This window comes from Podarcis pityusensis (assembly GCF_964106645.2).
Source record: "Podarcis pityusensis genome assembly, chromosome: 4".
NCBI classification, from domain to species: Eukaryota; Metazoa; Chordata; class Lepidosauria; order Squamata; family Lacertidae; genus Podarcis; species Podarcis pityusensis.
In genome coordinates, this window is record NC_138027.1 from 6197291 (window position 1) to 6218308 (window position 21018).

Below are 21018 nucleotides of genomic sequence, written 5' to 3' on the forward strand. Positions count from 1 at the left end.
ACAAGATCACGTGGCGAGATGTAATGTGAAGTTGAGTGCAAGGACTGGTCTAAATGTTAGAATTCTAAGGAAAAAGCCATTGTTATCTCTAAAGCATGAGTTTGACCAAACTGCGGGAGGCAGTGGAAGACAGGAGTGCCTGGCGTGCTCTGGTCCATAGGGTCACAAAGAGTCTTACACAACTAAAGAAAATCTCTCAAGCAAAGGTTGAAAAGATTAAACCCATGTTAACTGGACAGTGGAACAATGGGACAGTGTTATTTGGAGGGATGAGACTCAAATCTCCTTGCTTGGTAGTGATGGCATGAAATACACAAGGGGGGAAATCAGAGTAGATTTACATGCTACTTGCATTACACCGACCGTGAAACACCCAGATAGTGTGATGATCTGGGGTGGTATGGCAGCAAAAGGTGTGGGCAGAATTTTCGTCATTAATGGGAATGTAAATGCCCCCAAATATATAATTGAAATACTTTAGCCCAAACTGAAGGCTTCCACAGGTGATCTTTACCCAGATACTGAAGCATTTAAATATATTTATATAAATAATTATTTATATATTTATTTTCTATTTCAACAGGATTCAGCTCCATGTCATGTTGCTGCTGTGTGCAAAAGGTGCTTTCAAGATAATCCTATTCCATTGCTGGAATGGCTTGGGAATAGCCCAAACATTAACCCAAATCAGAAATCTATGGAGCCAACTAAAGAAACTTGTTTGTTAGAAGCAATCCAGCAATAAAGCCCAATTAACGGAGGCAATAATTCAATCTTGGTTTCACATTCTTACAGCTGCAGAACCTTACTAGCTAGCAGGAACAATGGGGAGGGATGATGGGAACTGTAGTCCAGGAGCTGCTGGGGACCCAAGTTTGGGAAACCTTGCTTCAAAGCAACTTCTGCGCTTCACCCGCAAAGATGGGACCTGTCCACGTTTGTATTTTCTTGCATTTTGTTTTCCTCGTGACCTTTGTGAGTTTATTTTTTAATTTTTTAAGAGAAGAATAAAAGGTTGTGTTTGAAAAAACACACACCAAAAACTTGGGGGTGGCATCCTTAAATATTTTATTGGGGGTGGGGCAAAGACCCCTAGGCCTTTAAGAGTTGGCGCCTATTCCCTACACCCACAGGTCTCAGGATGGTTACAACATAAAACACAACATGAAAACACAAAACATCACATGTTAAAAGGGCATTACATTTTTTTTCCAAAAAATTATTTATTAATGTTCTTATGTTACATTGGTAAACATTATCATGTAACATCACAAGGCTTATTATACTATAATTTTCAACATGTATACAAAGTTTATATGCTAAAAGAAAAAGAAAACAAGGACAAAAAATTATTCCAAAATCATATATGTACCAACACTTTGGACTTCCTGTGTATCCCATTGTATATTCCTTTTTCACAAATGAATGTGCTCTTATTACTGTATATTTCTTTACATTTTATCTAATACATTCCTATATCAATATGTACCCTTTGTCTTATTTCTCAACTCAGTCTCTTTCCAATGCCAATTGAATGCTAGCATAGATAGCGAACCATTACTGTATTTTTGAACATATATCTATCCCACTTTTCCATAAATTTTTGTTTTGAATTGCCTCTCAGGCTATTTGTCAACTGCATTTCAGCAAATTCTTGTAGCTTGTTATGCCAGTCCGTTATTGTCGGGACTTCTTCTTCCTTCCACCCCTTTCGCACCAAAGTCCAAGCTGCAGCCGTTGCATATAAGAATACCTCCCTAAAGGCATCCGGGATGTCCCTGCCAACAATACTTAACAGAAATCCATCTGGTCTTTTTAGAAAGGTTATTCCAAACATTTTTTAAAACTCATCATAAATTAAGGCCCATAACACTTTGATTTTCATACACGTCAATTAGCCAAAGGCCTGGATTCTAAAGCTGTATAATGGTTTGTCCCACCTTTGTATGGATTCTTTGATGGGAAGTGAGATTGGAGCTATCAGCGAAGCTCTTTCAACATTCCACACACTGATAAGGTTTCTCCACTGTGTGAATTATTTGATGGGAAGTGAGAGAGGAGCTCTGACTGAAGCTCTTTCCACATTCCACACACTGATAGGGTTTCTCCCCTGTATGAATCCTTTGATGGGAAGTGAGAGAGGAAGTATGAGTGAAGCTCTTTCCACATTCGACACACTGATAGGGTTTCACCCCTGTATGAATTCTTTGATGGGAAGTGAGAGAGAAGGTCTGCCTGAAGCTCTTTCCACATTCGACACACTGATAGGGTTTCTCCCCTGTATGAATTCTTTGATGGGAAGTGAGATGGGAGCTCTGACGGAAGCTCTTTCCACATTCCACACACTGATAGGGTTTCTCCCCTGTATGAATTCTTTGATGGGAAGTCAGATTGCAGCTGTTTCTGAAGCTCTTTCCACATTCCACACATTGATAGGGTTTTGCCACTGTATGAATTCTTTGATGGGAAGTGAGATGGCGGCTGTGACTGAAGCTCTTTCCACATTCCACACACTGATAAGGTTTTGCCCCTGTATGGATTCTTTGATGGGAAGTGAGAAAGGAGCTATCAGTGAAGCTCTTTCCACATTCCACACACTGATACGGTTTCTTGCCTGTATGAATTCTTTGATGGGAAGTGAGATGGGAGCTCTGACGGAAGCTCTTTCCACATTCCACACACTGATAAGGTTTTGCCCCTGTATGGATTCTTTGATGGGAAGTGAGATTGTGGCTGTGACTGAAGCTCTTTCCACATTCCACACACTGATAGGGTTTTGCCACTGTATGAATTCTTTGATGGGAAGTGAGATGGTGGCTGTGACTGAAGCTCTTTCCACATTCGACACACTGATAAGGTTTCTCCCCTGTATGAATTCTTTTATGGGAAGTGAGAGCGGAGCTCTGATTGAAGCTCTTTCCACATTCCACACACTGATAGGGTTTCTCCCCTGTATGAATTCTTTGATGGGAAGTGAGATTGTGGCTGTGACTGAAGCTCTTTCCACATTCGACGCACTGATAAGGTTTCTCCCCTGTATGAATCCTTTGATGGGAGGTGAGAGAGGAGCTATCAGTGAAGCTATTTCCACATTCCACACACTGATAGGGTTTCTCCCCTGTATGAATTCTTTGATGGGAAGTGAGCTCGTAGCGTGTCCTGAACCTCTTTCCACATTCGACACACTGATAGGGTTTTCCCCCTGTATGAATTCTTTGATGGGAAGTGAGAGAGGAGCTATCATTGAAGCTCTTTCCACATTCCACACACTGATAGGGTTTCTCCCCTGTATGAATTCTTTGATGGGAAGTGAGAGAGGACCTATCAGTGAAACTCTTTCCACATTCCACACACTGATAGGGTTTCTCCCCTGTATGAATTCTTTGATGGGAAGTGAGATTCTGGCTGCGACTGAAGCTCTTTCCACATTCCACGCACTGATAAGGTTTCTCCCCTGTATGAATTCTTTGATGGGAAGTGAGAGCAGAGCTCTGACTGAAGCTCTTTCCACATTCCACACACTGATAGGGTTTCTCCCCTGTATGAATTCTTTGATGGGAAGTGAGCTCGTAGCGTGTCCTGAACCTCTTTCCACATTCGACACACTGATAGGGTTTTTCCCCTGTATGAATTCTTTGATGGGAAGTGAGAGAGGAGCTATCATTGAAGCTCTTTCCACATTCCACACACTGATAGGGTTTCTCCCCTGTATGATTTCTTTGATGGGAAGTGAGATGGGAGCTCTGACGGAAGCTCTTTCCACATTCCACACAATGATAGGGTTTCTCCCCTGTATGAATTCTTTGATGGGAAGTGAGATTGGAGTTCTGACTGAAGCTCTTTTCACATTCCATGCACTGATAGAGTTTCTTTCCAATGAGATTTTGTTGATGGGAAGTGGAATGGGAGCTCTGACTGCAGCTTTCTCCACACTCCAAATTTTTACGTGGCTTCTCCTCTCTGAGGATTTTGTCACAGTCACCTTTGTTCTCGATTTCCAATTCATCAGAATCTGCAATGGAGACAAAAAGGGATAAGAGCCTCCGGAATAAATGGAGAAGAACTGAAGGGAGTTGTGTCATGTGACAAAGACACATGAGAGCAGAAACAGGAAACAGGCTGGGAGGTGCTGGGACTGGACAATCATTTGGGTCTACTACAGTCATTCAGTCCTAACTGCTAACTGTTGAGTCACTCTGACATGTGACTTGGCAGCCATTTTCTCTCTGTGTTCTCTGTAAGATTTCAGTCAGAGTCAGTCTGCCTCAGTTGTGAGCAGAGTCAGTATGTAATCTCAGTCAAACTGTTTGGAACCATGTTTTTTATAAGTTAATTTTAACTCAGTAAAGCTCTTATTCTTTCACTTAAAAACTCTGCATTATTAATTTACACTGTGCGTCAAATTGGGTGTGTGTTTATTACCTGTGTTGTTTGTCATTAACCAACATATTCATTATTGGATTCTGATGAGTTGTTGAATGTTGCTTTCTTTGATACACAGTAGTGTATCCCCTTCATGTATCACTGCCTTGCCGTGGCGAAGGGACTTGAATAACTCAGAGAAGCTATGCAAAGAAATAGAGGAAAACAATAGAATGGAAAAAGCAGAGATCTGTTCAAGAAAATTGGAGATATGAAAGGAACACTTTGTACAAAGATTATCATAATAAAGGACAAAAGTGGTAAGGACCTAACAGAAGCTGAAGACATCAAGAAGAGGTGGCAAGAATACACAGAAGGAATTATGCCAGAAAGATATGAATGTCTCATACACCCCAGGTAGTGTGGTTGCTGACCTTGAGCCTGACATCCTGGAGAGTGAAGTCAAATGGTCCTTAGAAAGCACTGCTAATAGCAAGGCCAGTGGAAGTGATGATATTCCAGATGAACTATTTAAAATTTTAAAAGATGATACTGTTAAGCTGCTACACTCAATATGCCAGCAAGTTTGGAAAACTCAGCAGTGGCCAGAAGATTGGAGAAGATCAGTCTACAACCCAATCCCAAAGAAGGTCAGTGCCAAAGAATGCTCCAACTACTGCACAATTGCACTCAAATCACACGCTAGCAAGGTTATGCTTAAAATTCTACAAGGCAGGCTTAAGCAGTATGTGGACCGAGAACTCCCAGAAGTGCAAGCTGGATTTCGAAGGGGCAGAGGAACCAGAGACCAAATTGCAAACATGCGCTGGATTATGGAGAAAGCTAGAGAGTTCCAGAAAGACATCTACTTCTGCTTCATTGACTATGCAAAAGCCTTTGACTGTGTCGACCACAGCAAACTATGGCAAGTTCTTTAAAAATATATATATATTTATTGATAATTTCAAAATTACAAGAAAAGGGAAAAATCAAAAACAACAGTACAATACAAAAAAGAAGAGAAAACAATAAAAAAGAGAAAAGCACAAAATATGAAAACCAATACCACAATACAGCAAAAGAAAGTAAAAAAGAAGAAAAAAAGGGAAAAAAAACACAAATCCCAAATTGCATATCCATAATTTCCATTTGCTTGTTTCATTGACCTCCTCACACCTCCGTTTTTGTGTTCTAGTTTAGTAATTATTTCAGCAAATTCTTTCCATCTTTCTCAATTTTTGTTATAAAATTTATCTTAACAATTTAACCTAATAATTATCTCAACAAATCCTTACCATCTTTCCCCATAGTCTGTTATTCAGATTACCTTAATTTATTTAACCTTATCTTACCCCTAAGTGCCTTAAGACTTAAATCTTAAATTTCAAATATACATAGCTCCTGATATCATTTCTGCTAGAGTCATATAGTTTCATTCCCACATTTTCCCTAATATTCGTTAGCTGATTCTAAAATAAAAAATTTCCATTATAAATTCTCTTCCAATCATCATCCAGCGTCTCTTCTTCCTGATCTCGGGTCATGTCAGTCCTTATTGTCCATTCCATCTAGTCCATCAACCTGGAAGCCTTATGTCCGAGGCCCTTAAATTTCTTCCATGTCCCTTCTGCAGTTCTTCTTCATCTTGTTTGTACTTGCCCTTTTCCTTTTCCTTGTCTCTTGTTGGTCTCTGTCTTAGTTTCTTTCCTTTCTCATTGAGGAGTAGGTCTCTGGGGGATTCCAACCCAAAATTGTCTCCTTCACCCTTCATCCAGCTCACCCGTTCCCCACAGTCCCACTCCCCACAGTCCTCGATATAATCCAAAATGAATTTAAAATCAAATTTCAAGGTCTCTCCAAAGCTAGGAACCTCCTCATCTCCAGACTCCCCTTGGCCCACTCCAACTTCAATCTTCAATAACAGCGGCTTATGCTCCTGTAGGGCCTCAGGTCTCTCCATTTGTACTATTTGAGGTGCAGCCGCATCCTCCTCCATTGTCATCTTCACTTGCCCAGTCAGTACAGATTGATAGGTTGGTTCTTGGATGATTTCTGTATCAATGTTATTAACCACAACAGTCAAATCCATTTTCTCATTCATCAAGTCCATCTTCTCATGCATCTGTTCCAACAAAGCATTTGTCTTGCATAGAGCAAGCACCCAGTCTTTCTCCCAGCTCATCTTTGTTCAAGGTCAGAAAAGACTGTTCCCACAGTCTTAATCTCACAGATGTTGGGTCTCAAATATGCTGCAACAACAATTTAGCAAGCTCCCTCTAGAGGAGACAATCTACTTGCATCCATATTTTTTTTTTGAAGACAAAGGAAAGTTACTTTCATTTTCCAGATATTTCAGATGTTTTTCAGATATTTTGTTTCTTTAAGATGCAAAAGGCAACAATAGAATCAACTTGTTTCTCTTCATTAGCTATCTGTCAAAGTGTTACGTTCACAGTCAATGAACCTCTCCAACAGTTTCTGTCTCTGACGCCCCGTTCCCAGGTTGGAGACGGTGGATACTTATACTTCTTCACTCCCTCTCCTGCTGGGGTTAAACAGAGTCCCCCCCCCTTTTCTCCTGCTTCCAAGGGGGGTTTCAGTGATTCTAAATGAAGGAAATTTAGTCCTTTTTTAACAGCTTCCCGGCTTTAGCTTGCAAAATTTTTGCTTTAGTCTATATACAAAAAAGCGGAAGGTGGACTTCCTGTTTGCACCTTCCCGCTTCGATACCAAATTAAAACAATTTATTGATCCAATTTTCCGTTTCTACTCACGGGTACTTGTTTTAAGTCCAATTGTCCACAGGAAAAAGTCAGCGCTCTCTGGCAATGGCTGTGCGGCTTCACTCCGTGAAAGTAGCAGTCAGTTCGTAGCACCGCGCTTCTCACCCCACTTCGCTCCGGAGCCCCTAGATGGGATTCCCTGCGAGTAGGGGGGCGCTTCTGGTGCCCTGCCGAACCCCACGTTCCCAGGCTTCCTCCGCCTGGGATTTCTAGCGGGTCCCCACCTTCGCCGCGGCGGGAAGACCCAGTTTTCACGGAGCCCGTTCCTCCGGTCGGAGGAACTCCGCCATTCACCAATGGCGCTGACCCGGAAGTCCAAACTATGGCAAGTTCTTAAAGAAATGGGAGTTCCTGATCACCTCATCTGTCTCCTGAGAAATCTCTATGTGGGACAAGAAGCTATAGTTAGAACTGAATATGGAACAACTGATTGGTTCAAAATTGGGAAAGGAGTACAACAAGGCTGTATATTGTCGCCATGCTTATTTAACCTACATGCAGAATTCATCATGCAAAAGGCTGGGCTGGATGAATCCCAAGCCAGAATTAAGATTGCCAGAAGAAATATCAAATATGCAGATGACACAACCTTGATGGCAGAAAGTGAGGAGGAATTAAAGAACCTTTTATTGAGGGTGAAAGAGGAGAGCGCAAAATATGGTCTGAAGCTCAACATAAAAAAAAAAAAAGATCATGGCCACTGGTCCCATCACCTCCTGGCAAATAGAAGGGGAAGAAATGGAGGCAGTGAGAGATTTTACTTCCTTGGGCTCCATGATCACTGCAGATGGTGATAGCAGTCATGAAATTAAAAGACACCTGCTTCTTGGGAGAAAAGCAATGACAAACCTAGACAGCATCTTAAAAAGCAGAGACATCACCTTGCCAACAAAGGTCCATATAGTTAAAGCTCTGGTTTTCCCAGTAGTGATGTATGGAAGTGAGAGCTGGACCATAAAGAAGGCTTATCACCGAAGAATGGATGCTTTTGAATTATGGTGCTGGAGGAGACTCTTGAGAGTCCCATGGACTGCAAGAAGATCAAACCTCTCCATTCTGAAGGAAATCAGCCCTGAGTGCTCACTGGAAGGACAGATCCTGAAGCTGAGGCTCCAATACTTTGGCCACCTCATGAGAAGAGAAGACTCCCTGGAAAAGACCCTGATGTTGGGAAAGATGGAGGGCACAAGGAGAAGGGGACGGCAGAGGACGAGATGGTTGGATAGTGTTCTCAAAACTACCAGCATGAGTTTGACCAAACTGCGGGAGGCAGTGGAAGACAGGGGAGATTCTGATGAGTTGTTGAATGTTGGTTTGTTTGTTGGTCAAAATTCTGGAAGCCTTTTGGAAAAAAAGGTTTGATGGCTCATAACACCACTTCTTTTGGAGTAATATTATAAAGTCATATATCAGTGGGAAGATAATTTAATCAAGAATGCAATCCAAGAAAGTTTGTTCAATTATCTGTATTCTATCAAATGTTATAGCCAAATAAGCAGAAAAAGGAAGCACAACTTGCTTAGGTTGACTTTTGTCAGTGTCTGATGTGATTGCTAACAAGTTGGTTGGTTTTCTGTGTTCTTTCATTTAGTGAGGTTGAAAAACATAATAAAATTAAAGAAATGGCACAAAGAGTTGACTAAATCCTTAAACCTGTTCCTCACTTCCACTGTGTATTCATAAGGGATTTGGTTTAGATTGTATCTTACCGGCCCAGTGGTTTTTCCTACTTTCTTCAGTTTAAGCTTGAATTTTGCTATAAGAAGCTGATGATCTGAGCCACAGTCAGCTCCAGGTCTTGTTTTTGCTGACTGTATAGAGTTTCTCCATCTTTGGCTGCAGAGAATACAATCAATCTGATTTCGATGCTGCCCATCTGGTGATGTCCACGTGTAGAGTCGTCTCTTGTGTTGTTGGGAAAGCGTGTTTGTGATGACCAGCTTGTTCTCTTGACAGAACTCTATTAGCCTTTGCCCTGCTTCGTTTTGCTCTCCAAGGCCAAACTTGCCAGTTGCTCCTTTTATCTCTTGATTCCCTACTTTAGCATTCCAATCCCCTATAATGAGAAGAACATCCTTCTTTGGTGTCACTTCAATAAGGTGTTGTAAGTCTTCATAGAATTGGTCAATTTCAGTTTCTTCAGCACCAGTGGTTGGTGCATAAACTTGGATTACTGTGATGTTAAAAGGTCTCCCTTGGGTTCGTATCGAGATCATTCTATCATTTTTGAGATTGCATCCCAGTACAGCTTTCACCACTCTTTTGTTGACTATGAGGGCCACTCCATTTTTTTTATGGGTTTCTTGCCCACAGTAGTAGATATGATGGTCATCCGAACTGAATTTGCCCATTCCCGTCCATTTTAGTTCACTGAGGCCCAGGATGTCAATATTTATTCTTGCCATCTCATTTTTGACCACATCCAACTTACCCAGGTTCATGGTTCTTACATTCCAGGTTCCTATGCAATATTTTTCTTTACAGCATTGGACTTTCCTTTCGCTTCCAGGCATATCCGCAACTGAGCGTCCTTTCGGCTTTGGCCCAGCCGCTTCATCAGCTCTGGATCTACTTGTACTTGTCCTCCGCTCTTCCCCAGTAGCATGTTGGACGCTTTCCGACCTGAGGGGCTCATCTTCCAGCGTCATAACTTTTATATGCCTGTTGTCTTTGTCCATGGAGTTTTCTTGGCAGGGATACTGGAGTGGCTTGCCGGTTCCTGCTCCAGGTGGATCACGTTTGGTCAAAACTCTCCACTATGACCTGTTCATCTTGGGTGCCCTGCTCAGCATAGTTCATAGCTTCTCTGAGTTCTTCAAGCCCCTTCGCCACGGCAAGGCAGTGATCCATGAAGGGGAAAGTGGTGTTATGAGCCATCAAACCTCAGAAATACACTTTTCACAAAAGGTTTCCACAATTTTGGCCACTAGTAGAAGTTGTTCATTTTAAAGTTAATGTTCTTTTTATATGGAATCAGATTATTGTTATTTATGTTTCATGTTTATATATGTGTTGGAAGCCGCCCAGAGTGGCTGGGGCAACCCAGCCAGATGGGCAGGGTAGAAATAAAAATTATTATTATTATTATTATTATTATTATTATTATTATTATTATTATTATTATCACAGTGGTACCTCGATTTAATAACTGTCCTGTTCTGGAAAAGATTAAGTTTGTAAACCGAGGTACCACTGTATCATCATCATCATCACTGCTACTACTACCTGAGATTCCATAAGCCTAGCTCTTCTCTGGGATGGATTTTGTTTGGCCCAGTCATGGCATTCCCTCCATCTCCAATGTCAGTCCTTGTTATGACTTGGTCTCTCCCACAAACATGAGATGACTCTGGCTGTTAATACCGTATTTTTCGCTCTATAACATGCACCCAACCATAACACGCACGTAGTTTTTAGAGGAGGAAAATCCGTAGGCATGCCACCCATAGGCATTCCCTCCATAACATGCACAGACATTTCCCCTTACTTTCTAGGAGGAAAAAAGTGAGTGTTATGGTGCAAAAAATACGGTAATTTCAGATTTATTGCTAAAACAACAAACTTGGACGGAGCTCCTCTACTCATCGTCCTCCCCACAAGATGGAGTTGCCCAGACTGAGCTCCTCCCCCTTCCCCAGCACGGAAGCCCCCACCTTCTCTTCCAGTATCTTTAAATTTGGCAGAGAATGCTTCCTGCATTCCAGTGTCTGACTCACTCCTGTAGCTCTCACACAGCTGTCTGTCACTCTGTCTCTCTTTTTCTTCTCCCCCTTGTTCAGAGCTCAGATGACAGTTCCTCTCCCCCTCCTCTCTGCCATCCGCTGCTAACTCTCCTCTCCCTAGGCCTGCTTCTTCTCTGGCTGGCAGCACCTGAGCTTCGCTGCCAGTCGTCTCTTTGGTCAACCCAAGACTGACAGGAGCAAAAACAAAAACCTGAAGCTACTTAGCTTTCCTAACAATTCTGAAGCTGACAGTGAAGATGGCCTGGGAAGTTCAGACCAGCCCAATCCTGGTAGAAAAAGGAATAATTTGAGGAAGGTTGTTCAAAGAAAAAACTGTAATTAACTCTTTATTGTGAGGGTTTTAGGTTCCCAGGTGTTATATGGGGCGCTGTTGAGCTCTGTGAAAATATATGAGGTTGGTCCCATAGAGGTATTTTTTGAATTTCCAGGCAGATATGACGATCCCACAGGGAGCCTTACCAAGAGAGGCCAACATCCCACGATTCTCCTCCATGACGTCCTTCTGCAGAGCTCTCTGGTCAGGATCCAGCAACGCCCACTCCTCATCCGTGAAACGAACAGCAACATCTTCAAAGCACACTGGACCCTAAATGGAAAAGGGAAATGTCCTCCTCTGAGACAGCAGAAATATGATCTGCTACACAATGCTCTATTGTTTCTTTCCTGTTAATAATATTAATAATAATAATTTATTTATACCCTGCCCATCTGGCTGGGTTTCCCCAGCCAGAACTCTGGGCGGCTTCCAACAAAACACTAAAATACAATAATCTATTCAACATTAAAAGCTTCCCTAAACTGGGCTGCCTTTAGATGTCTTCTAAAAGTTTGGTAGTTATTTTTCTCTTTGACATCTGGTAGGAGGGCATTCCACAGGGCGGGTGCCACTACCAAGAAGGCCCTCTGCCTGGTTCCCTGTAACTTGGCTTCTTGCAGCGAGGGAACCGCCAGAAAGCCCTTGGCGCTGGACCTCAGTGTCTGGGCAGAACGATGGAGGTGGAGACGCTCCTTCAGGTATACTGGACCAAGGCCATTTAGGGCTCTAAAGGTCAGCACCAACACTTTGAATTGTGCTCGGAAACATACTGGGAGCCAATGCAGGTCTTTCAGGACCAGTGTTATGTGGTCTTGCCGGCCACTCCCAGTCATCAGTCTAGCTGCCGCATTTTGGATTAGTTGTAGTTTCCGGATCACCTTCAAAGATAGCCCCACATAGAGCGCATTGCAGTACTCCAAGCGAGAGATAACCAGAGCATGCACCACTCTGGTGAGACAGTCTGAGGGCAGGTAGGGTCTCAGCCTGCGTAACAGATGGAGCTGATAAACAGCTGCCCTGGACACACAATTGACCTGTGCCTCCATGGACAGCTGCGAGTCCAGAATGACTCCCAGGCTGCGCACCTGGTCCTTCAGGGGCACAGTTACCCCATTCAGGACCAGGGAGTCCCCCACACCTGCCCGCCTCTTGTCCCCCCAAAACAGTACTTGTGTCTTGTCAGGATTCAACCTCAATCTGTTAGCCGCCATTCATCCTCCAACTGCCTCCAGACACTCACAGAGGACCTTCACTGCCTTCACTGGTTCCGAATTGAAAGAGAGGTAGAGTTGGAGGCCAACTGAATGCCCCAATAAGTAGTGATGAAATAAAGGAGATAATAAAGGAACTGAAAAGGGGGAAAGCCCCAGGACCAGACGGATTTACAGCAAGATACTATAAAGAATTGAGAGATGTTTTGGTGACACCATTGAAAGAAGTTATGAATAATATTTTAAAAGAAAGGGATATTCTGCAAACTTGGAAAGAAGCATTTATTACATTTATCCCCAAACAGGATTCGAACCTAACACAAGTTAAGAATTATAGGCCTATTTCATTATTGAATACAGACTACAAAATATATGCAGGGATTTTAGCGAATAGAATGAAAAAGATACTACAAGAAATTATACATAAAGATCAAGCGGGTTTTCTTCCTGGCAGACAGCTGAGAGATAATATAAGAAATATAACAAATATTTTGGAATACCTGACTGCCGGGAATGAAAAACAAGCAATCTTAATGTTTGTGGACGCAGAGAAGGCCTTTGATAATATTGTATGGGATTTTATGTTGAAGAATTTAGAATATATGGATGTGGGGAAAGAATTCTTTAATGGGATAAAGGCAATATATACAGAACAAAAGGCAAAATTGATTGTCAATAATGTTATTATGGAGGATATAAAAATAACAAAAGGAACTAGACAGGGATGTCCACTTTCACCATTGTTATTTATAACGGTCCTGGAGGTTCTCCTGAGGGCGATTAGACAAAATGACTTAATAAAAGGGTTGACAGTTGGCCAGAATGAATATAAGGTGAAAGCCTTTGTAGATGATCTGGTAATAACAATTGAAGAACCAACAGAAGGTGTAACAGAAGTACTGAAGGAGATGGAGCAATTTGGAACTGTAGCAGGGTTCAGACTAAATAAAAAGAAAACTAAAATAATAGCAAAAAATATGGACCAAACTACGACAGAAATAATGCAACAAAGAACAGAGATAGATGTGGTGAAAAAGGTAAAATATCTGGGAATTTGGTTAACTCCTAAAAACGTTGATTTATTTCAAAACAACTATATTCCGGTGTGGAACGAAATAAAGAAAGACCTGGAAATATGGGGTAGATTGAAGCTATCCTTTTGGGGTAGAATTTCTTCTATAAAGATGAGCGTCCTTCCTAAGATGTTATTTTTGTTTCAGACTACCCCCATAATAAAGGGGGTATCAATATTTACAGAGTGGCAGAGAGTGATATCAAGGTATATCTGGCAGGGCAAGAAGCCGAGAATTAAATTTAAGTTATTAACAGATGTGAAGGAAAGAGGAGGCTTCGCCCGGCCAGATTTGAAACTGTATTATGAAGCAGCTTGTCTCTGTTGGTTGAAAGAATGGATAAAACTAGAAAGTAAGGAATTATTAGATCTCGAAGGCTTTGATAACAGATTTGGATGGCATGCGTATTTATGGTGTGAGAAGAAGAAAATACATAAAGGGTTTGGGAGCCACATATTCCGAGGTCCACTAATAGAAGTATGGGATAGATATAAAAACCTATTAGAACCAAGAGTTCTGCACTGGTTATCTCTGTTAGAGATTATGTCTGTGAAGAAAATAAATATGAGAGGTAATTGGATCACATATGGTGAATTGATAATCAAAGAAGGAGGCAAATGGAAAATAAAACCATGTGAGCAAGTTAAGGAATATGTTTACGATTGGTTGCATTATTTCTAGTTTAATGAAATGTTTAAAAAAGATATTAAAGAAAGTGGTTACACAGAAAAAGATTCAAAGTTTCAAACAGACATAATAAACAATGATTGTAAAATTTTGTCAAAAATGTATAAGATATTATTAGACTGGCATACGAAAGATGAGGAAGTTAAATCGGTAATGATACAATGGGCCAGAGATTTTGGGTATAATATACAATTTGAAGACTGGGAAAAATTATGGAAGGAAAATTTAAGATTTACTGCTTGTACGGCGTTAAAAGAAAATGTTATGAAAATGTTTTACAGATGGTATATCACACCGGTAAAATTAGCAAAAATGTATAAGACCTGTAATAAGTGTTGGAAATGTAAAGAAAAAGAAGGAACGTTCTATCACATGTGGTGGGAGTGTAAGAAAGTGAAGGGCTTCTGGGAGATGATATATAATGAAATGAAAAAAATGTTGAAATATACATTTGTTAAGAAACCAGAGGCCCTACTTTTAGGGATTACAGGAAAGGAAATAAGAAAGAAGGACTATAAACTTTTCCAATACACAGTTACAGCAGCAAGAATTCTACTGGCCCAGAAGTGGAAACAAGAGGAAATACCGACGAAATAAGAATGGAGGATGAAATTAACAGACTATGCAGAACTGGACAAATTAACAGGGAAAGTCAGATATTGTCGAGACCAAAAGTTCATCGAGGACTGGGGGAAATTTGTGGAATATCTGAAAAGTACATGTGAAGTACAAACAACGCTAGCGGGTTTTAAAGAAGCACTGTAAAAGCTGAGATATATTGTTAAAAAGAAATGGATGATTGGAGGGAAGACTAATGACAATATAGAACAGAAGAAATGCGTAATTAAGAGTTAAAAATGGATGATTGTCAGAGAAGCTGAAGGAAGTCCAAAAATGTTAAATTTGTGAAAACTTGGATTAAACTGTATATCTATGTTGGAAAATTAATAAAAAGTATTTCTTTTAAAAAAAGAGAGGTAGAGTTGGGTATCATCCACATACTGATGAGCACCCAGGCCAAACCCCCTGATGATCTCTCCCAGCGGCTGCATGTAGATGTTGAAAAGCATGGGGGAGAAGACAGAACCCTGAGGCACCCCACAAGTGAGAGCCTAGAGGTCTGAACACTCATCCCCCACCACCACTTTCTGAACACGGCACAGGAGGAAGGAGCGGAACCACTGTATGACAGTGCCCCCAGCTCCCAGCCCCTCAAGACGGTCCAGAAGGATGTTATGGTCGATGGTATCAAACGCCGCTGAGAGATCTAGCAGAACTAGGAAACAGCTCTCACCTTTGTCCCCTAGCCTGCCGGAGATCATCAACCAGTGCGACCAAGGCAGTATCAGCCCCATGATGAGACCTGAATCCCGACTGGAAGGGATCCAAATGGTCCACTTCTTCCAGGCGTGCCTGGAGTTGTTCAGCAACCACTCGCTCAATCACCTTGACCAAGAATGGAAGATTTGAGACTGGGTGATAGTTAGCCATATTGGCAGCATCTAAAGATGGTTTTTTAAGAAGCGGTTTAATGACCACCTCTTTCAGCGGGTCTGGGAAGGCTCCCTCACAGAGAGAAGAATTCATGACCCCGCAAAGCCCATCGCCCAGCCCTTTCCGGCTAGCTTTTATAAGCCAGGATGGGCAAGGATTAAGGAGACAGGTGGTTGGTTTCACTCGTCCAAGCAGCCTGTACACATCCTCGGAGGTAACAGATTGGAATTGATCCCACGCAACTTGACTAGACAGGACACTAGCACTCTCCTGCCCCGGCCCTGCTCCCACGGTGGAGTCTACCTCCTCCTGAATCTGAGCGACTTCATCTGCAAAAAAACTTTGCAAAATTATTGCAGGAGATCATGTGGCCCATACTGGGCCCCAATGTAGCAGGTGGTTCTGCTAAATTGCAAACCACCTGAAAAAGTCCCCTGCTGTTGTTTTCTGCAGATGCAACAGAGGCGACCAAGAAAGTGTTATTCGCCGTTGCTACCGCCACTTGGTAGGCTCGACATTGAGCTCTAACCTGTGTCTGGTCAGCTTCAGAATGAGTTATCCGCCACCGGAGCTCTAGCCGTCTCAGCGATTGTTTCATTGCCCTCAGATCTGTGGAAAACCATGGGGCTGTCCGGTCTCCATGCAATCGAAGAGGGTGCTTCGGAGCCAAACAGTCAATAGCCCTGGTTAACTCTGCATTCCAGCGGGCCACCAGGGAATCAGCTGAAAGGCCATCAACATGGGATAAAGCATCCCCTACCACTCTCTGGAAACCATTTAGATCCATTAAGTGGCATGGGCGGACCATCCGAATCGGTCCCACCTCCCTGCAGAGGGGAAGGGTAGCGGAGAAGTCCAGTTGCACCATGAAGTGATCTGACCATGTCACTGCAACCCCCCCTCCCCGCCCACAAGGCCTGGGTTGCTGTGTGTAAGAGAAACCTGGTGGGCAAGCAGCGGCAAGGACAGGCCCATCTGCTTCAGCCAACCAAGTCTCTGTTACACATGCCAGGTCAAGTCCTCCATCCATGATCAAGTCATGGATGGCAGTGGTTTTATGAATCATTGACCTGGCATTGAACAGCAGCACCTTCAGGTCATGTGGGTATCCCTTGCTGATTCTAGTATACGTCCAGTCAGGACCAGACCCGGAGGCAGGGATAGTCCTCAAACAACGACTAAACCTGGCTCCTCTGTAATGACATGCTCTGGTCTTAACATCCAACCCCCCCCCCCCACAAAAAAAAGTAATCAAAAAGGAAAAAAGAAAATTTTAAAAAACATTTTAAAAAGAACATTGCACTGCTCCGAGTCCTCCTGGCCAGCAGCAGCAGCAGCAGCAGCAGCAACAACCGTCCTTATGAGGCTTCAGGCCCCGCCCTGGGCCAGGTGGTGAGTGGCAGGAGCAGGGCCCTCAGGCACTCACGCAGGGGAGTTGTTTCAATAGGATTGCTTTGCTGTACATTTTATTTATGGATGCTAATTTTATTCTGCGTTCTAATTATGGGTATTCATCTTTGTGCAAATAGGTGTTACTCCACTTTGTGTTTTCCAAGTCATTCTGCCTACGCAAGCATTCCAGTTTGCCTGATGGAAGGATCCACTTTCTCCTCTCCTCCTGAGCTGTTCTGGGGAGTTCCCTCCCAATGCCCTAGAGCCAAATTCAAGGGGTTCATGGGGGCATTGAGGGGGGAGCAATGGGGGGCAAGTCCCATTTTGCAGCCAATGGGGCTGGTTAGGTGAATCCAGGCCACTATTTGTTCTCATTTGTCCACTGCTTAGAAACTGATTTTAGCATTCAGTGATCAATCTAGAAATATAATAAGCCTGTTTTGGATGGCCATCTGTCTTGGATGATCTAGCAGAGATTCCTGCATTGCAGGGGGTCTCCTGGCTCTGAGAGACAAGCAGGGAGGGTGGCTTCTGGCAAAAGGAGAGGGAGCCACCGGTGGCTCTAACTTATCCTGACTCACCTCTGCCTCTCGACCTTCCTCTCCCACTCGCCTCCTTCCTCTTCTGCCTCTGATTCTGCACTGCATTCTGCCACAGAGTCTCCCAGCTCACTAAGCCCTGCAACCCCTTCAGCTTCTGACACCTCCTCTTCCCAGGCTTCTCCCAATTCCCCCTCTGACCACCCATCCTTCTTCACCTCTACTTCTTGGGCTCTCAGCCATCTTCCTTCCTGGTTCCCCAGTTGCATCCTCCCACCATTCCTCTGTGCCCAACCAGTCCATCACATTGCTCCATCCCTCAACCTCTGTCCCCACAAGGCAGCTTCCCCTGACCTGATCTGGTTCCACAGCCGCTGCTTCCCTTCTGCCCCCATGAAAAGACGGATCAGGAAGTCTTGCTGGAATCACTCTGTCACCTGCAAGAGATAAAAGGTAAACAGGACGCCAGGAGTGCCAGCTTCTCTCACAGGTGAAAAAGGGCATCTCTAACTACAGATGGGCCTTTGAGAAAGCCTTACCTGCTGAGAGCATTTGGACGTTTGTGCCCATTTCATACGTTTGTGGTGCAAAAATACATCTCCCCTCCTATGGACCCTTGTTCCCAACTGTTTCCCTCCAAAACAAGATGAAAAGAACCCCCAGATGAGTTGGAAAACCAACAGAATGAGACCAAACGGAGAAAAACCACCTTCCTCCTTACCCAGTGGCCTCTCTCTGGTGTCCAACGGAGGCCTCTCTGCCTCACAGGAATCCAGGTCCATTTCTGCAAAGAGATCCTTTCCCTGAAAAAGAAACACGGATTCAAAACAGAGAATGGTGAGAAATACTCGAAAGAGAATGACAAAGACTTGAAGGGTGCGAGATCTCATTCCATGGATGCTTTCCCAGAAAAAGGATGGGCCATCAGCAGAGCATTATGGGATGTTCTCTGTCCTGTTTGGAGCCCCTTGGGAGTATCCAGAGGAAAGTCTCTCTCACCTGCTTTCTCTCCTCTGCCTGACTCAGGAGGAAACCTTCGGCCAGGGCCACCGCCTGGGAACTGGTCTCCGCTCCGCATTCCCTCACCCAGCTCTCCATCTCCGGGGGAAGGACAGCCAGGAACTGCTCCAAGATCACCAGGTCCAGCATCTCCGCTTTCGTGTGCCTTTCTGGCTTCAGCCACTGATGGTCAAGGTGGCAGAGTCGGCTGCAAACCTCTCGGGGTCCTTTGGCCTCCTGGCAGCAGAACTGCCTCAACTGCTGGCTCCGCACCTCTGAGCGGAGAGTGCCCTCCTCACCCAGGATCTTCTGCACTGGGTTTTCCCAAAATCCCCCACTGCTCCCAGTTTGGCTGGCATGGCCTCTTCCTGCTTCAGGGCCAGCCGAGTCTTGCTCATCCATCTGTGCTCTCAGGAAGCCTCTGAGAGATCGGAAGGAACCCTTTGGTCTTTTGACAAGTTCTGTCTGTCGTAATGAAAAGCTCTAGGAAATCCTACAAAGCAAATACATTGTTCTGTTACAGAAACAAGATGAATTTTAACAGGGAGAAATGTAAAGTATTGCACTTGGGCAAAAAAAATGAGAGGCACAAATACAAGATGGGTGACACCTGGCTTGAGAGCAGTACATGTGAAAAGGATCTAGGAGTCTTGGTTGACCACAAACTTGACATGAGCCAACAGTGTGACGCGGCAGCTAAAAAAGCCAATGCAATTCTGGGCCTCATCAATAGGAGTATAGCATCTAGATCAAGGGAAGTAATAGTGCCACTGTATTTTGCTCTGGTCAGACCTCACCTGGAGTACTATGTCCAGTTCTGGGCACCACAGTTCAAGAATCACAGAATCACAGAATCATAGAGTTGGAAGAGACCACAAGGGCCATCGAGTCCAACCCCCTGCCAAGCAGGAAACACCATCAGAGCACTCCTGACATATGGTTGTCAAGCCTCTGCTTAAAGACCTCCAAAGAAGGAGACTCCACCACACTCCTTGGCAGCAAATTCCACTGTCGAACAGCTCTTACTGTCAGGAAGTTCTTCCTAATGTTTAGGTGGAATCTTCTTTCTTGTAGTTTGGATCCATTGCTCCGTGTCCGCTTCTCTGGAGCAGCAGAAAACAACCTTTCTCCCTCCTCTATGTGACATCCTTTTATATATTTGAACATGGCTATCATATCACCCCTTAACCTCCTCTTCTCCAGGCTAAACATGCCCAGCTCCCTTAGCCGTTCCTCATAAGGCATCGTTTCCAGGCCTTTGACCATTTGGGTTGCCCTCCTCTGGACACGTTCCAGTTTGTCAGTGTCCTTCTTGAACTGTGGTGCCCAGAACTGGACACAGTACTCCAGGTGAGGTTTGACCAGAGCAGAATACAGTGGCACTATTACTTCCCTTGATCTAGATGCTATACTCCTATTGATGCGGCCCAGAATTGCATTGGCTTTTTTAGCTGCCGCGTCACACTGTTGGCTCATGTCAAGTTTGTGGTCAACCAAGACTCCTAGATCCTTTTCACATGTACTGCTCTCAAGCCAGGTGTCCCCCATCTTGTATTTGTGCCTCTCATTTTTTTTGCCCAAGTGCAATACTTTACATTTCTCCCTGTTAAAATTCATCTTGTTTGTTTTGGCCCAGTTCTCTAATCTGTCAAGGTCATTTTGAAGTGTGATCCTGTCCTCTGGGGACAGTGACAAACTGGAACGTGTCCAGAGGAGGGCAACCCAAATGGTCAAAGGCCTGGAAACGATGCCTTATGAGGAACGGCTAAGGGAGCTGGGCATGTTTAGCCTGGAGAAGAGGATGTTAAGGGGTGATATGATAGCCATGTTCAAATATATAAAAGCATGTCACATAGAGGAGGGAGAAAGGTTGTTTTCTGCTGCTCCAGAGAAGCGGACACGGAGCAATGGATCCAAACTACAAGAAAGAAGATTCCACCTAAACATTAGGAAGAACGTCCTGACAGTAAGAGCTGTTCGACAGTGGAATTTGCTGCCAAAGAGTGTGGTGGAGTCTCCTTCTTTGGAGGTCTTTAAGCAGAGGCTTGACAACCATATGTCAGGAGTGCTCTGATGGTGTTTCCTGCTTGGCAGGGGGTTGGACTCGATGGCCCTTGTGGTCTCTTCCAACTCTATGATTCTATGAGAATTTGTAGGACGGGGGGAAATGGTTCCCTGAGGAAGCATGGATGAGTCTTGCTGGGAACCAGCACAGCATCCGAGACCGTGAGCTATCTTTTTGAAAAGAAAGAGGAGGAAAAGGAAAAGAAATAAGTCTCTAGCCCCCCCCCCACTCCCCTGTTTCTGTCTCCTTTTCTTGCACTTGGACTCTCTGCCGCTCTCCAGACAGACTCCTGGGGTGGGGTCCCCTTTGCTCTGAGGGCCAGGTATGTATCTGATCAACCCCCTGAGGGCCAAG

General features: G+C 43.8%; 4 protein-coding genes across 11 annotated transcripts in view; 1 reads left to right on the plus strand and 3 right to left on the minus strand.

Annotated features, from left to right (window-relative positions):
- LOC308475075 (uncharacterized protein) overlaps positions 1-21018 on the minus strand; it is a 166728-nt gene that overhangs the window by 144782 nt on the left and 928 nt on the right. The gene's annotated exons all lie outside the window — the stretch shown is intronic.
- The window catches only part of LOC308475315 (uncharacterized protein), a 141652-nt gene that overhangs the window by 93050 nt on the left and 27584 nt on the right, over positions 1-21018 (minus strand). The gene's annotated exons all lie outside the window — the stretch shown is intronic.
- LOC308475334 (uncharacterized protein) overlaps positions 1-21018 on the plus strand; it is a gene marked incomplete at its 5' end in the record, with an annotated part of 115598 nt that overhangs the window by 16429 nt on the left and 78151 nt on the right. The gene's annotated exons all lie outside the window — the stretch shown is intronic.
- LOC308475078 (uncharacterized protein) lies at positions 1052-19092 on the minus strand. The gene is made up of 5 exons (XM_081001900.1): positions 18600-19092; positions 18322-18403; positions 17955-18037; positions 11348-11474; positions 1052-4012 (listed from the first exon to the last, which is right to left on the minus strand). Exons 1-5 carry the CDS (start codon positions 18999-19001, stop codon positions 1995-1997), a joined length of 2712 nt encoding a protein of 903 aa, XP_080858026.1. The 5' UTR covers positions 19002-19092; the 3' UTR covers positions 1052-1994.

Coding starts and splice junctions, on each gene's coding strand:
- LOC308475078 (XM_081001900.1), bottom strand. CDS start 19,001: ATGGATGAGCAAGACTCGGCTGGCCCTGAAGCAGGAAGAGGCCATGCC. Junction 18,404..18,599: donor AGGCAGAGGAGAGAAAGCAG/GTGAGAGAGACT, acceptor TTTCTTTTTCAG/GGAAAGGATCTCTTTGCAGA. Junction 4,013..11,347: donor TGGGATGTTGGCCTCTCTTG/GTAAGGCTCCCT, acceptor TCTCCATTGCAG/ATTCTGATGAATTGGAAATC.